General features: G+C 40.5%; 2 protein-coding genes across 5 annotated transcripts in view; one reads left to right on the top strand and one right to left on the bottom strand.

The window, feature by feature from the left end:
- Positions 1-17,513, top strand: part of pcxb (pyruvate carboxylase b) — a 391,361-nt gene that overhangs the window by 224,833 nt on the left and 149,015 nt on the right. The window lies entirely within an intron of this gene.
- LOC103480729 (leucine-rich repeat and fibronectin type-III domain-containing protein 4) overlaps positions 1-17,513 on the bottom strand; it is a 51,542-nt gene that overhangs the window by 4,716 nt on the left and 29,313 nt on the right. For all 3 annotated transcript variants that reach the window (XM_008435890.2, XM_008435892.2, XM_008435891.2), the window contains 3 exons: positions 15,269-15,439; positions 14,501-14,662; positions 12,908-13,642 (listed from right to left, as the gene is read on the bottom strand). In XM_008435890.2, coding sequence (XP_008434112.1) covers positions 12,908-13,642; positions 14,501-14,662; positions 15,269-15,439 — 1,068 coding nt within the window. The remainder of the gene's footprint in view (positions 1-12,907; positions 13,643-14,500; positions 14,663-15,268; positions 15,440-17,513) is intronic.

Genomic DNA, 17,513 nt, shown 5'->3' with positions numbered 1-17,513 from the left:
CAACTGGATCTTTAAATATCTAGCCTTTAAGTACGCAGTTATTTTCACAATTTACCGTCTCTTAAAAGAATGATCCTCAGATTAATTTCACTCCCTGCTACGGCGGGGGTGAAATTACCGTAATAATCTGATATTGGCTGCAAAGTGCAACGTCTCCTCTTTCAGAAACAGTTGGAATTTTTCAGATAGCGCAACGTGTGGCGGAATTACAGTACTGCGCATTTGGGCCGACGCGTTCAGTATGGAAGGGTTAAACATTTAGATGTCTCCAGACCAACACACCTGAAAACAATTTACTGAATTACCTGAATATTGTCAGGTTTTGCAAACTTCTGCTAATCTCTAAACTATTTGATTTGTCTGTGTGAAATCAAGACTCGTCTGAAGGCTGCAAGGACGCCTGCCAGGCCTCTGATTTATCTTTGTTTTCATATTTAAAGCATCAATCAAAGTATACTTATAGTACAACTTTTCAATCGTGCTTTAATAAATGGGTCAAATATTTTCTGAAAACTAATTTTAAGAATGCAGAGAAACCAACATTTTTTATGTTGCCATAGATTCCCTCTTTGTGGAGCCACAAATTTACCACTTGGTGAAAGCTCATTATTTGGTTTTGCAGTGTGCCAATTTCCCTGAAAGCATATCTACCTCCAGTCTCTAAACACCAAACCCTCATAAGAAATCCTCAGAAGATGAGATGCGTTTTTCTTTCAAAGAGGAAACACTGACCTGAAAATCAGCTTCCCGGATCAAAGCAGACATTTAAAACTAAACATGAAGACAAGGCAATGCCTTTGAAAAGATGTGCGTGTTTTAAATGAGGAAATGCAGTAGCTGGTTTGTCAAAACAGCACTGGTAAAAGTGGCTCTTGTTCCATTTTCTTAGATTAATTAGTTCCCTCAACTCTGCCTCTACACAAAGACCTTTTGTTCTTCAAATCGTCTGGCAGCTCTGTGGAACAACGGACACCAATTACACTGGGAAGCCCAAAACATCAGAGGAGTAACTAATATTAGCAGGGAAAATAGAGCACAGACTCGGTTATGCTTTTAGAAGTTGTCAAGTCATGGAGGTACCGTCTCATGTGTCATGCTTAGGAAAACTCAAACTGAGAGACTTTAGGGCAATCAGTCGGTCTAGAGGATCGAGTTTCCACTGGAAAGCCCAGTGGTGGAGAGACCGAGCGCTCTTGGTTTTCCAACAAGAAGAGACCGAAGTGAGAGTGCTGCTGCCTCTGTTTATTCTAAAATGTCAGTGGTGTCTGTTCATCCAGAACCTTTATGCGAGTGTAACTTACCCATGATACTTAACCCTCCCTTATTTGATCACTGACAGGTGTGATGGGCTGAAAGGGCAAAGCTTTTAGCGTAAAGTTGCACCAATCGAGGCTTTACTGGCCAGTATAGATTTATGGTTTTCTTTGAGGCCCAAGCTGCCAGTTCGAGTTTTGACTGATTCCAATCACCTTTCCACAGGCGATAAAAAACATCGGCCTTAAGGGGAAAAAATAATGCTGCATATTCCATGGTAGAGATAGTGGAGTCGAATTCACCAAAACTTAAGTTATTGCAGATTTATTGCCTTTTATGCAATAAAGCATTTGTCCACATTTGATTTTCATAGCAGGACCTGTCTGCAGGTTTACCAGACTGGCATCAGATTTTAGTAGCTGTAGGATTTCCCTTTTACTACAAGCTATTTCTCTAGCGAATGCTAGATTTGCATTTACCCAGAATGCCCTATGCTATCATCCGCTGGTCTACGGTCCGCTTGGCATTTACATACATTTCTGACCACACCAAGTTCACTTCAACTGAACTGAGACCTAGGTTTTTAGGTGAACCAGAGTTCGATTACGCATTTACATCTCCTCAAGCGAATTGGACTTTCTGGACAGATGGACTAGAGTTTGATTAAAGTGGACTAAAGAGGGCTGATGTGAATTCACCGTAAGGAAAGTCTGGTTTCTCAGGATCTCATTGAAAAGAGTTTAAGCCATATGAATGGTGCCGCTTTAAATATTTGTTTGGCAAAATGCAATGTTTTAAAATCTTGTTGTGGTTTGATGCCTCTACCTGAATGTCCTAAGTTTGCCCCAACATTCAGTGAAAGCAATAATGAAAGTTTCAAACAACTGCTACAAAAACAACAGCACCCAGGTTGCCAATAAATTAAGAGTGGATTGTAATTCCTAACATTTTCACCCTTATTTATCTTTTATTCATCAGATTAAAAAAAAAATCCTTTTGTAATCCAACAACATATAGCATCTGACTACATTTCCTTGACATCTTGTTCCCCAGTCTCTCTCTCTCTCTCTCTCTCTCTCTCTCTCTCTCTCTCTCTCTCTCTCTCTCTCTCTCTCTCTCTCTCTCTCTCTCTCTCTCTCTCTCTCTCTCTCTCTCTCTCTCTCTCTCTCTCTCTCTCTCTGTGTGTCTCTATTGAAAGACTCAATTTCTGCTTGTTCTAAATGCTCTGGCAATTCTCACTGGTCTCTTCCTGACCTCCAAGCTTCTCTTCATTTTAGTCACTGTGCTATATCTCTATTAGCCTGAGCAGCAGCCATGGTGCGTGATTCAGCATCCAAGGTCACTCTGGCTCTGTTTGTCTTCCCTCTGCTCTTCTATATCATTTCCTATAAGTGTCCCCAGTCCTTTCTCATCCTTCGCTTTATCTTATCGCCTTGTCTTGTGTTTGCTTTGCATCCTCCCTCCATCGTCGCCACATATTTCACATCGTCTTCTTCTTTTATGAGGTTGTGAATCACTCCTCTGCTAACGTTTTGTTAACCTGTATACTGGCAATGACAAATGTAGGGATTTTCATGGAAATATACATGAAAGTGATGCATCTTTGATGAGCCGATTTGTTTTCGTGCAGCCATGTTGTGTGCATACACACCCTGGACAAAAGGAAATGATACTCAACTAAATCCTAAGAGCACGTCGTGATAATGTCGCCTTTTGTTGGAAATCAGATTAAGCAATTTATTTAAATGCTTGTGGCAGATTTTATTGTTCTCTTAACCTACACAGAGTGATCTGATGCTGAGTTTCAAATTGCTGTTTGGTTAAAACCGACAAAAAAGGCATGCACCATGGAAGAGAGTCTGTTTTGTTGTTGAAGATGGTGAGTGATTATCTGAATCCAGGAAGAAGAGGAAGAGAGTTAAAGCCAAGGAAATGAAGGGGGATGTTTTGGCTCGTCTCTCTCCTCCTCCGGTATTCTCCTCACTATCGGAGCCGAGTCTGGTGGTCTGACACCTGACAGGACCAGGCCACAGAGGAGAGGGGAGAGAGAGCAAGTCTAGGAGGAACAACAAAGCAATTATCTCCTCGTCTGGCTGACATCTATACCGCTCCTGTTTCCTTTTCCTCATGTCACTTCCTTTGTCCGTTTACCCTTTCCTCTCTTTTTGGGGTCTTGATTTGTTGAACTGCTAAATGTTTCATTGGCTGTCTTCCTTGATTTAGCCTGTAGAGATCTTCTGTTTTTCTTCATCTGTCCAGACGTCAGTCTTTTATACCTCATTTTGGGAGGTCTTTTACTTCTCCCCCGTCTATTCGGTTCTTTCTGATCCAATGTCCACTCTGGCTTTTTTTCCACTCTTGGGGAAGATCAATATTGTGAAAAGTTCCTTTGGTTTAAAGTCTATTTTTTAAGGAGATACCAGAGAAAGTGCTGTGGTGACTGTTTCTTTTACTCAGCTGTATAAATCAGAGTAACTTCGCCCCTCCTCTACGTGTTGCTCTGCACTGTCGGTAAGCTGAAAGCTTCTTCACTTCTCTCTCTTATACAACACAAGCAAATTCAATTGATTGGTTATTCCAGTTATACACCGATTAGGCAGATTCAACCCCTAAGGTTTTGCTGTGCTCCAGTGAACAGCAGATCATTTAAATCTTTCATACCTTAAGTGTTGCCTGCTTAGTCTCCAAAGTATTCAGGTTTGAAACAGTGCCTGTATCTGCATGAGTACATTTGGAATCTGCTTTGAAAACAGACATTTAAACATTTAAACATTTAAAATGACTGAAGTCAATCTGCTGCACGGAAATGTGGTCTAGTGAATCCAATAAGTATCCATCTTGTAGCTTATTTTTTTTTGAGTAGGTGTCAAGTTTTCATGAGTCAACAGGTCCAATTATCCCCAAAACAAATGCAACAAGAGTGGAGTGTTGATGATATACAGTTGAATCAAATTAGACGATTCAACTGTATTGTCTAATTTGAGATGATACAAATTAGACGATACAAAACCTGGTAGACTGGTGACGGGCCATGGTGTGGAGTGGAGTTTTGATAATATACAGTTGAATCAAATTAGACGACCATTTATCTCAACAGTTCATGAAAATACTTGCCTCCAAAAACACCAGGGTCCGTCACCGTCCGTCACCAGTCTACCACTTTTTGTCACTTTGGACTCTTTCTGACAGATGCTGACCAGGAAAACTCCACACATCTGCAGTTTTGGAAATGCTTTGGACCAGAGTAGCAGCAGATAAAATTTGGTCTTCATTAAACTCACTCCAATCCTTATGCTTGCCCATGATAATCCGTGTTATTCACTTTCTGTCGTAACGATATGCCTGATTGGCGTCAGTCTATTTTTTTCTTAGACTTTTGTGCATATAGCTAAAAGAAAAAAATCTTTTTACTCTGAGTAAACCGGCTCATCACTAATCCTGATAAATTTTTGTGTCACCACTCAAGGCCTGATTTAGTTCTTGATTCTCATCTTTTCCTGAGCCATATTATTCCTGATCTTTAATGTTTCTTTAAAATTAAACCATCCTTCTTCTCCTTTCTGATTTTACATTTTAATGCAACCTGACATGTAGATGAGAACTGGCTGTCTCCATTTCCCTGTCATCTTAAGCTTTTGATTTGAGTCGACACATTTATTCATAAAATAATTTAACACTTAATTACATCTACCTATAGGATCCGTCTCACCACAGCTTGGACCCCTTCCCTGCTCTCATTTCCCCCAGTTGTTTTTCTGCTTGTCTTCGTTTCCCTTTTGCATCGTTGTCTCTGCATGCCTCGGCTCCCCCCCCACCGTTTTATCTCTCCGACACATCTCCGTCAATCCTTGCCTCGGCAGATGCACTTATCGTGTTTCCTGCATAATTTCTTGTTCTTGTTTCCAGGCTCATGCCCGGCTAAATAGGGAAGCTCGTATCCGAATCCCCAGTGGTATTACATTGGATGCTATGGGGTGTTGTATGTCACAGGAGACGAAACAGAAGGCTGCAGCAATGAAGGGAAACTTGAACATGCCAAGACGCTTTGCAAATATGTGCATTTTTAGTACATTAATAACCTCACGCATTACTCTGAGTGCCAAATATTAGTTTGCTGTTGTATAATTAGCAGCAGAAAATGAGTGCATTGCATTTCATGTAATTTTCAGGTTCTATTTCCTTCAATGCCCTCCCCTCCTGTGACTCATTAGCCTTGTTCTCCACCGTCTAGCTCTCAGCATGCTCCTTTTCTGTGCATGTCAAACTTTCTACCTGCTCTTTTTAATTGTGCGTCCCTCTTTATTTTAAGTCTGAACCAATGTGCTCATTATTTCATAAACTCTGCATGATTCCTCCTCCAACTTCCCCTTTCTCGTCGGCGCTCTGATCGTTCCCGTTGCCGTTAAATTGTGTCCCGAACTCGGCACTTTTGAGTTCTCCACAGGAAGGTTGATCCCCGTTGAGACCTGGGAGGAACTGGATGGAAGTGGGTTTTAAAGCCAAGTCAAAATTTGACTTTCCAGCCTTGAACTGCTCTTGTTGGCGGATTGTTCTTATAAATTGATTCAGATCTTATTTCCCAAGGGGTTTGGAGGAGAATATCCATACTTAAAAAACATGAGTACAATAGAAAGCAACAGAGTGCATCTTTATATATGGGATATTATACACAAAGGGGTTGGAGTCGGTGGCACATACAGTAAACTTTAATGCGTTTCCCAGAATGTGGCTTTGCAGCACAATATTGCTATGAAGTGGAGGAATATGCCTGTTTTGGGTGAACTCTAAGTAGCTCTTCATTGCTATTGTCCTGATCTAAAAGTAAAAGCGTTGAGTCCTAAGTTTCAAATCTCCGCCTGGATATTTTTGCTTATCTTAATTGAATGCAGTTCTTTAAATCTCCTGCGAGTAAAAATGTATTTGCCCATGTATCCATAAAAACTGGATCTTTCAACATCTAGCAAGTTCTTTTCGCAATTTACCACCTATTGTAATCACTCCCTGTGATTATGGCGGGGGTGAAATTACCGTAATAACCTGCAATTGGCTGGAAAGCGCAACGCCTCCCCTTTCAGAAACCGTTGGGATTTTTCAGATAACGCAACGTGTGGCAGAAATACGGTAAAGCAAATCTGGCTGACAAGTTTGGTCTTGAAGGGTTAAACCTTTGTCCTGCGCCTTGCAGCTATTTAGTTGAGATAGATTATAATAAATGACATTAATCACCTGCTAAAGCATTTATAAAATATCAAGGACTTTAATGCAATGACAGATGAAGCATTTTGCAATTTGGGCACGTTTTGCTTTTTACCCCCTTGGTTCTCATGCACCATGTAACTAGGAAAACATATCCCGCACATATGAAGCACTGAAGCCTTCAAAACCAGCTAGGTCTGCCCCCCTCCACTATTTTAATCATCTGTATAGATTCACTGAGGGACACTTAAACAGATTTCCATTTAACCAGGGGATTGCCATCTGTTCTCTTGCTGACCAAGGACCACCAAGGTGTGGTGCTGTAACATTGTGGCAGAGCTCCAGGAGGGGAAGCTCAGGTGCCATCATTGAGGGTGGAGGGGTGACGGGGTGAACGACGTCCACCTGGCACTGTCACAGATGCCATCAGAATTACACAATCCAGGCTAAAACGAAGGCTGGAGTCGTGTGGAAAGAGGCTGACCTTTAAAAGTGATTAAATCTGCCACTCACAGCGTGCTCTGCTATGCTCTGCAGTCTGCGTAACTCTTAGCGTTCTCGTTTTGCTCAAACTATCTTGCCACTCGCTTTTGTTCCTTGCTTTCCGTTATGAAACCCTCTGTTTTCTCCACTTTCTCCCAGTGCCTCGGGCATCCGTTGCTCAATTCAGATGGGTTGAGTTTCTTTTGCCACATTCTAAAGCAGAAACAACACAGCAATATCTCTATAAATCTGTTTCAGAAAGCTTTCAGTCCTATTCTTTCCATTTCAATTCATAAGCCAGTCTTCCTTTCATCGACTTCTGTTTTTCCTGGTTTACCAGCTGTTGTGTAATGCTGCAGTTGGCTCTTACACGTCATTGATGGGAGATGAATCTATACTGTAAATCCCCTCCGGCATTGTAGTGGGCTTGGTTTCGTTTTAATGGTCCCCACTTTGATTTCCTCTTTATCTGTTCAGACTGATTTTCCTATTTTCTTCTGCTTTGTCAATCCCTTTGTCTAATCCCCAGTTTAAAAGTTGAGCTGTATTTTCGATTCATCTCTGAAGTTTGTGTCTTAATACAAACTTCCAGTCCGTCACCCCATCTTCTGTTGTTGAGGAATATAAGTATGTTAATAGTTGGAAGTTATGTGGATTGTGGATTTCTGCTCAACTATTAACATACTTTGAATTCCTCCATACTGTCTGTCTCGTTAGTGGCAGCTACTGTTTAATCTGTTTCCTGTGAAATGGTCCTGTAACATAATGTTGTAAAGCTTTAGGAGGGGTAATATATTTCGTACTTGAAGCCAGGTGTTTTTGGATGCTTGCCTAACGCCATGCATGTCTTCCTGCTTGTTCCGATTTAAAACCTGACCTCTTGTTTTATGCCTTAGTGCACAGCAGAAACCAAATAAACATCATTTTAAGACAGTTCAGCACATATCCTCCCATTAAAGAGCTGATTTTTGTTTTAGTAGCTGCAGTGTTGTGTGCAGAATTAATATGTCAGCTGTTTTCATCCAGTCGTTCACCATAGTGCTCTTTACAGCAAGCTAGCAGTTTTTCTATCGCTCTTTTAAGTGCACAGTAAATTTGTTATGTTGTTTATAAGAACCAATAACAGACCAGACGACTTCCTGAGCAGACGGACCATGCTATCGATAATGCTAGCACCCTTGTGTGCACCAGCATGTGTGCACCAGCACTGTTTTCAACGTGACTGCAAATGGAGGATGTTCAAATTCAAGGTTTGGATCTTTTGGAGGATCCAACCAATCTGGTCAACGTAGGTTTTGGTTCTTCAGCGACTAAAGAAACCAGCCTAAGACTGGAAGTGAGCAGCAATGAAACTGGACGAGCTAGCCTTCAGAGTTATCCCTTACCTCGGTGTGTGATCTGTTGACTAGCAACCGTTAGTGCTGAACACCAGCTGGTAAAAATGGAACTCAGTCTTTAATTGTAATAAAAAAATTTTTTTACAAAAAATACTCAAAAACATGTCTTTACACTTGTATTTAAAACTGTACAAGTATAAGTATGGACAACAGGCTTATGCTAATGCTAGCAAAAATCTTGCTAGCACTTTGCTGATTAGAACGCACTAATTTTTATTACATTAGTTTGCTAATGTTATCTCTGCTACTATTATGCTACTGGTAGCATGCTAATGTTATTAGCAAGAAAAATAACATTATTTAGACATTCAAGTCTTTTAGACCCATTAATTTGCAATGCACTCACCCTAAAGTAATCGTTGTGCACACCACTTAGAAAAGCAGAAGTGGATTAAAACTCTGAACCTCAACGTTAATCTGTGTGCTACGACGTGACATCATGCATGATGTCTTTCAAACTGCCTCTGACAAAGCAGAAAGGAGACAGTCAAAATGGAAACAGAGCTTCTTTGCAACACTCATCCATCTCTTCCTCTGTAACAAGAGCAGTTGTTTGGTGGGCTCTAAGACAAGATAAATGTATCATCATATACCAGGGGTGGGCAACTCCAGGCCTCCAGAGCCGGTCTCCTGCAACTTTTCGATGCGTCTCAACTTCAACACACCTGAGTCAAATAATGAGGTTGTTAGCAGGACTCTGGAGAACCTGACTGCACTGAGGAGGTGATTCAGCTGTTGGATTCAAGTGTGTTGAACCAGGGAGACATTTAAGAGATGCAGGACACCGGCCCTCCACGACCAGGATTGCCCACCCCTGTCATATACTGTAGCATTTGCAGCTTTCTGCAGAAAACATAGCCTTCATCCTGCTACTTTGAAAACTCTGGGGGTTTTTCTAGTTAAATCTCAGATCCCCCCTTTACCAAACTTAAATATCTGCTCTGTTTGAATTGTCTTGACTCGCCATGTTTATCCCTTCCTGGCCATTTTGGTTTTCTTTCTCTTCAAACTGTATGTTTGAGGCATCACTTCACATAAAGCCCAAAGCTGGCTCCTTTAAAGTCTTTACTTGACACGTCTTTGTCTTTAAGAGGTAAACTCAGCCTGGGGAGACACAATTCAACAAATACCTGCTCAACACACATCCTTTGTGGATTTTTAGCTTTTTGCCAAACCTGAAAGTTAAAAGCTTGTGAGACAACTGAGGAAGCAAATTACAGGCACGAGACTTTAATGAAAAAGTGTTTACAAATGTTGAGGTCGTTTGCTAATTATCAGAATTCATGAGCATTTTTCAAGGTCATGTTCCACAATCAATTTTATAGCCTTTGTTTGCAATTTAGTAAAATGTTTGCTCATTATTTCCATATGTTGACCTTTAATTTGCATTGCTTTGGTGTAACCTAACCAGCTTGCTAATGACCTACTGGGGGCTTGTAAAGAGTCATTACATTTTAGGATTTCTGATTAACTGCAGTCATGATAAAACATATATAGACCTTTTGTGTTCATGCTGAGCTTTTACTTTTCAGAAAATAATGAAAATTCTGGTCTTTACCAGGTTGTGTAGTTTTAATCAAACGAGTTTACAACAGAATTCTTGAAGACGCTGCATGTGGCGTCTCCATCAATTTATCCCAACGCTTTGGAACCGCATTTAGCAGCAATAAACTGTAACTCTCTATAGCTGCTAAACAAATCCATGTAATCACTCCTCCACCATTGTGCGTGACCAGGTAGAATAACGTTTTTGTGGCAATGTGCTGTGAGATTTCCTCCAATCACGGATTGGTCCAAACGTCAGTGATTTGGTCTGTCCAGATGACAATGTTTCAGAAGTGCTGCGGTTCGGTTTGAAGCAACGTCTCAAAACCTAAATCGTGGTGCTATTTTCTTTTTCAAGAGACGAGGCTTTCTCCTGTCAGCTGTAACAAGCTATACTTGTTGAGTGTTTCGCTAATTGCTCTGTCAAAAACTTTAACATCTAAAAGGCAAACTGAAGCCTGCAGAGTCTGAGATGGAGTTCTTGGGGTGTTTTGTAACTCCTCTGAGCCATACAATCTAAGAAAATTGCTTCAGTGAGACTGGAAGTTGTCATAAATGTGCTCAACTTGTTAATAATCTTTCTCACTGTAAAACAATGGACTTTGAATGGTTTCAAAATGGACTTATAACTCTTCACTGATTTATTAAGCAGCAGAAATTGCTTGTGGAAGGTGATGGTTGACCTTCGTCCACCTGGGCGTTGTTGGCACACACCTGTATTTTTCAGACTTTCACACAGGCTGCTATTCTTACTCCTAGGCATGATTGTTGTTTAATAAATGACATGGAGGAGTCTGTTTTTTCACCCCAGCACATTAAATTTTGAATAATTTTAGAAACTGGAGAAGGCCTGATAATTTTTATTTTGTCTCCATAAATAAAACCCAATAATTTAACGATTTCGTTATACTTTGTTTTTCGTTTAGTTCAGCTCGTCTGAGGCATTTTTGGCTTTTTAGGGCTGCATATTGATTGTTTTTCCATGTTTATCCTTTAAAATAGTGTTTTTGGAGATAATGGACTTGTAGTTAAAAAAAAGTCAAACCTTTAAAAGGTAAGCTTCCTTTTAATTTAGGGGAATGATTACAATATTTGGCAAGGGATTTGAAGTCTTTCATTCAATTTATTCTACCTGACGTTGTTTCACGTGTCTCTGGAAGGCTCATATTTATCATTGGTTTGTTTTAATGCCACATTTCATGTGGACATGTTTGCCTCCACTCTCTCCCCAGTGGACGTGCTTTTATTGCCCCATTACTTATCTGCTTTTATCCTATTGAGCGACTCAACGTTTTCTTTTCTTTTTTTCCCCTCCTTAAAGATGCTTCACATCTTCTGGCATCTTTTATTTCCAGTTCAAACCCTACTTCTTCACCTTGGTTTTTGTCATCTGTTCACACCTTTTCTTTTTGTGAGTCTATTTTAGGAGGTTGCATTTAAATCTCCCTTTTTCTATCTTCATTTTCTTGGTTTGTCCTGAAGGAGCATTTTGGGTCCACCTCCTCTCTCTTTCCCCTCGGTCCCTGTCAGTTTGTCTTCTGTCACCCATCCCTTCCTTATCTCAGACTCTCCTAAGGTGATTTGAGCGCAGCCTGTCATCTATCTTCCCTCACTCCCTCAGTCTCTCTTCTCCTCCCCCTGAGATCTCACAGCCTTCATTTTTACCTCATATTCACCTGACTGTCCCTTCTGACTTTAATTATAGCTCTTCCATTTATTTTTATATTCCCAATCAATTCACTGTGTTGTCTGCCCTCCTCCAGTCATGCAGTTGCCACCTCATGCCCCTTTCTCAGTACTGCTTTCTGCTTAATGCCTTCTTTATAACACCTAAGGGGAGCGACAGTGAATACCTCTAATGGTGCCAGTTGAAATCCAGAAAATGAATGGTGTTGGTCTCGCCCCTCCTCGCTGCCTCAGCTGCTGTTTCCCCACTAACAACGGTTCCATCAGTTTAAAGTTTCATCAGGCTCTGCTTGTAAATTCAGAGGCAGTAAACTCGGAGCACGGACATAATTCATGAACTTGGAAGTGGTATTGAACATGTAAGTACACCAAATAGCTAGAAGCCACTCTATAAATTTAGGTGCTTGTTTCCTTCACCCTCCTGAGTCAGATCTTGGTTCTGTCTTTCTGTTTAGCTCTAGATTTTGGATTGCAAGGTTGGCAATTTTTAAACTAAATATATTTAGATTTTAAATTAAAAAAAAGTTAGACTGGCATCCAGTTAGTTTTCAACACATTTCAATTCTGAAAGTTTTTACATTTTGTCACAATTTAATGTGATGAATTAAAAAGGAGTGTTGTAGTGTTGCATGCATTTTTTCTCAGACCTTCAGTGCATTACAGAACCACCTTTCAATGCTAGTGTGGCTCATCTTTACTTCATCAAGTTACTGAAATTTTAGTCTTTTAGTCAAAGCCCAACTAGATTGAGTAAAGTGATAATTATTGATTAAAATTTGGGGTGCCAAAAAAGATCTTGGTCCCATCTGACAAAACAAAAACCATCACCACTTCAAAATATATCATATCATATTGGTCTATCAACACTCCAACAAAATGATGAGACTAAATAGGAAATTTGTGGATATTAAGACTTGTGCACTGTGGTTGCATCTGCAGGCTTTCATATTGCAGAGCACGCTTCATAGCGCGCTCTCCTACCTTAAAACACCCTTCTTAAATTATTCATCCCCTTGTAAATCCCTTTCTTTGCTCATTTATGTCCTGTAACTATTCACCTGTAGGGTTTTGGTGTCACACAGTGATGGGCATAAATTATTTACTACCTTTGCGCCTCCATTTCCTCATTTGAGCTCACATTCATCCGTCCCTTGAGCTGCCTGCTTGTCAGTGCAGAAAATGAACAGTTTCAATGTAAGGGATAAATATTTAAGGATCTTTGAAGGTAAACAGGCTTCATGTTTTTTATGGATAGCCTGACAACAAGAGTTGACTTGAACATAAAATATCAAAACTGAAACCAGAAGAAAGGCTCTGATTGCTGTTGAATATAAAGACCGACTTACCTGTAGATGAGGGTCTCGTCGGCAGTGCAGTTGTACTGTATCTGATACATCCACACAACGTACGCTTCGGACAAACGTCCCAAATCCCACCGCACCTGAGCCGAGGTGGAGGTCACTCCCTGTACTCCAACCATCCTGCCCTCCTCCTCGCCCCCCTCGTCGTCCTCCATGCTTCCTCCATCTGCCCTCTCTCCCTCAGAGGATTTTCCGCTCTCTCCTTCGTTGGCCTCTCCGTCTCCTAAACTCCCGTCGTCGGACTCTGCTCCGCGTCCCGCGCCGTTGTTAATCCCTCCGTTTTTCCCCGTGCTGATATCCGACGAACCCGGATCTGTCCGTAAAATCCCATTGGTCGTACTCCTGTTGTTCTTTCCGTTAACGGTGTTTACCCCAGTGTTTCCACTGACCCCGCCTCGGTGAGGCAGGGGAATTATTTTCAAATCCACCGTAGCGGTAGCTTCACCTGCGGCATTTATCGCAATACATGTGTACGCTCCATCATCCCGGGCCACCGTCACCAAGATATCCAGAGTCCCGTTGCTAAAGGAGCTGGTCCGGGAAGAGTTGGCAACGATGCGATCATCTGGAGAAACCCAGTGGACTATTGGCTCAGGGTCTCCAATGGCACGGCATTTTAAAGTGGCACGCTGTCCCTCCAGCACCCACAGCTTGTGGGTGTGACGGGTGATGAGAGGTGGTTCGCATGTAAACTCCTCCTCAGGGATCGACCAAAAATATCTAGAAGACCAAAGGAAGAAAGAGAATTATTACCTCAGAGAAAGTTTCAGCAGACTCATGGAATATTCTTTAAAGTTGTTAATATATTGAGGGTCAAGGAATATTCAGCTGTATGAACACGTAATGCTACACTGAGCAAACACTAATTAAGGACAGATGACTGTAACAGATGTTCATTTTCTCTGCACACACCGTCTGATTTTTACTGCAAAATAGACAGTCCTTGGAAATATACCCGATATGATCAGAGAAAAAACTAGGAAACCCCTCATAAATTCATGGGAAACTCCTAGGAAAGTACTGGTAAGTTCATGGAAAAGTCCTAGGAATATGCAGGGTAAGTTCCCAAAAAAAGTTTCAGTTTCTTGAAAGTTCTAAGAATACACCTGTTAACTTCTAGAGAAAGTCTTGGGAAAGTACTTGTTAAGTTCCAGAGAAAATCTTATTGAAGTACCTGCTAAGTTCCAAAGAAAGTCTTAGGAAAGTATATGTTAACTTCTAGAGAAAGTCTTATTAAAGTACCTGTTAACTTCTAGAGAGTCTTAGGAAACTACTTGCTAAGTTCTTGAGTCCTTAAAAAATACCTAAGTTCCAGAGAGAGCCTTTGGAAAGTACATGCTAAGTTCTAGAGAGAATCTATGTAAAATTCCTTCTAAGATCCTGAGAAAGTTCTAGGATAGTAGCTGGTAAGTTCAGGGGAAGTATCTGATTCCATTAGTCATAAAAAGTCCATGAAAGCTCTTGGAAACTACCATGTAAATACCATTCAGGCTCCAGAAAACCCAACCCAGGCTAACTCAGAAATGCTTTTTGTTCTAGAACCAGCATGACTGATCCATCGGCATGTTTAACTCTTACCTTCCAGCCAGGTGTGTCGGGGTGGCACATGTCTCCATGTCGTCTCCTCTGATTAGCCTCCTCAGCCACAGCAGCTCACAGTTACAGTGGAGTGGGTTCCCTCCAAAATTCAGACTTATGACAGCATTGTAGGGAGTTGGACTAATCGCTCCCGTCTGTGATCTGGTGGAAAGTAAAATGTGTGTAAAATTGTTTATTTTTTATTTAACTTACTATATTCCCATATATATACTATGTCCCCAGGTGATTTGGATGTTTGGCAGATACTGAGAAAATTATGACTTAAAGTTGCTTTCTTACGGTTTCCAAAGAGGCAGATGAAAAAATTACATCAAATTACATATTTACCTTATTTTTTAAATCAAGCACTCAGTAAAAGTGACATATCAATTATAACTTATTGGATTAAAGCAAGAAATGGGTGCATTAGGCAGCATATAGATTAAACGTTCAGCAGCAAATGAGATGTTGCTTTCAGTGACTACATTCTCAAATGTTTTTATAAAAGCACATGCAGCTCAGTGGGACCAAGACCAAAGTGATGGGAAAATATGTTGGCTAATGTACAATCTAAGCTTTTAAAGCAGCCGGGCATGGTATAGTTTATTTTAAGTTAAAATATTAAAACTCGTCTGGTTTTTGCTTTGCAAGTCAATGTAGGATGTCACCATAGCAAACACATTCAACAACCACATTCATGCATTCAGTAGTATTTTCCCACAGAAGCCGTTTCCCTACAGAACTGAAAGGAGAAATCTTAAGATGTACCTTGCAAAGAGCGGATCAGGTGGCAGAGTCCTGAGCCGGTTGGAGGTCATATCCAGCCGCGCCAGCTTGTAAAGCTCCCCAAAGACTCCTTCTGCTATGTGGTCTATTAGGTTATGGTCCAGGTTCAGAGTGTGGAGACTGGCCATGTTTTGAATAGACTCCCATGGCACCCTGTAGGAATAAGATGATATTTAGAGGGATTCCAGAGACTTTTTCAAAAAGTAAACTTTGCCATGATGGATGCCCATCTGAGAGGGAAAAAAATGAATCTGAAACTAAAACTGGTCTCCTTGATCGTTTCCTCTCCCTTGTGGGCGGATTAACACAATGTAAGGTTGTAATTTCTTTAAAAGGATTGTGATTAAATCAGCTGTAGTTCAGAGAAGTGGCAAAAACTGCAACATTTTTATGACAGATGTTCAGATTTCAATTCAAAGCACAACTTTTATTGCAGTCTTTAAGCACTTTTCAATGTTTTCAACTAATGACTAACAACTCAGAAATCAGACAGTAAAACATGAAGATATCTGTTCCTGGCATGTTGGTGTCGCATTTTGTTCCTTTCTCAGAGTTTTTTCTGTAACGATTTTTGTTCAGCTGGACATCATTTGATGACAAAGAATGGTAAAGTTAAAGGATAAAGAACAGAACTGCTTTTGGCAAAGACCAAAGGCAGTTTTGGTTGTTTTCAATGACTCCCTGTCTCCAGCATATTATCACCATCGTTCTGCAGTTATGAATGTTTCCACATTGTTCACATACGAGAGGCAAAGGTAGCTTGGAGAAAAGTGTGCAATGTGCTTTTAGCTTCAAGTTCAGGAATTCATTAGCAAGATGTTGTACTCTGGCATTTTTCTCCCAAAACCTTTTAATCTTGTTAAATTTAGCCAATTATACATTTGTCAATACAACCTTTGAGACTGTAAAGCTTTTCTGCTTTTGAAATAAAACACATAACTGGTATCAAATACTTTGTGAGAGATGCTGCTTATCAATTACGTCAGAGTACAAATAGCCAGTCTCATAGACTCAACTCGGGGCTTAAAGAGCTCCGGCCGGGGGCCGGATTTCCGGCTTTTGACCAAACGGTCCACCTCAACCAAACTAGTCTCCGGGCTTAAAGAGCTCCGTCAACAAAGATGTCTGCCAATCAGAATTCTAGCTCCCGTGTTCTTGACCAATGACTGTATAACGGTTTGTAGAAAAGAAGCGCATGTGTTCGGTTCGACGGTTAAATCAAATGCGATATGAAAGAAGATGGAGTTTGTCTGACCCGGTAAAGAAACACGTTTACTTGAGAAAGAAATGAAAAACAAGTGGCGCTGGGCATGGCTAGTGGAAAGAGGACAAGCGGGAAGCTGGCGGAAATTTTTACAAAAGGGGGCGAAGGTTAACTTTACACTTTACAATCACAACAATACCAGTTTAGACTGAGCAACTTGCTAAAACTGTATTTTGTAGCGTTCATTTTATAGCGCTATCACCGGTGCTGTAAGTGGTCCGGTATGAAACTGGTGTGATAGAACAACGGTACCACAGCACTTTTAAATTTCAACAATCAGAATACCGAAATTGTTTACATTGTTTTAAAAGGTTTGTCAGTCTGCCTTTTCCCCATCAATACGGTTCCCGACCGCCCTGCACCATACGTTTAAAAAAACAAAAAAAAAAACCGAGGCGCACCTTGCGCAAAACTCTGAAACAGGAGAAGCGGGACATAAAACAGAGCGACGAATTAGATGTGAATTATGGCATAAAAACAGAGAACCCGACGCTAAACAGTGAAAAATCAACACATGATGTGAAACACATGACGATTAGGAGGCGCAGAAGATGATGAGCTGAGCAACAATTAATACAGAGACTGTATGGCAAGAATAAACGGACACTATTTCCAGATAAAAGGTAAAATATTGATGAAGTGCCATGGGTTTGTTGAGACCACATCTAGTACCGAGAATAAATATATCTTACAGACCATAACAGTAAAGAACTTATCACTTATTTTTATGTTTTTAATTAGATTTGATATATTCATTTCTTCAATATTATTTTTCATGTCAGTGTTAATGTCATGAGACTCCATGACACTTAAAATTTGACTCATTAGGATTTGATTAAGAACCAGATTTGTTCTTTGTAATTTCTGTCCAGTGATATTATATAATCAATAAACAGGTCTATATAAAGACATAATCCATGTTTCTGTCTCATATGTGTATGGCATTAAAAGGACCTGGAACTT

This window comes from Poecilia reticulata, linkage group LG18 (assembly GCF_000633615.1).
Source record: "Poecilia reticulata strain Guanapo linkage group LG18, Guppy_female_1.0+MT, whole genome shotgun sequence".
Classification (NCBI taxonomy): Eukaryota; Metazoa; Chordata; class Actinopteri; order Cyprinodontiformes; family Poeciliidae; genus Poecilia; species Poecilia reticulata.
This window is presented reverse-complemented; position numbering and strand designations above follow the sequence as displayed.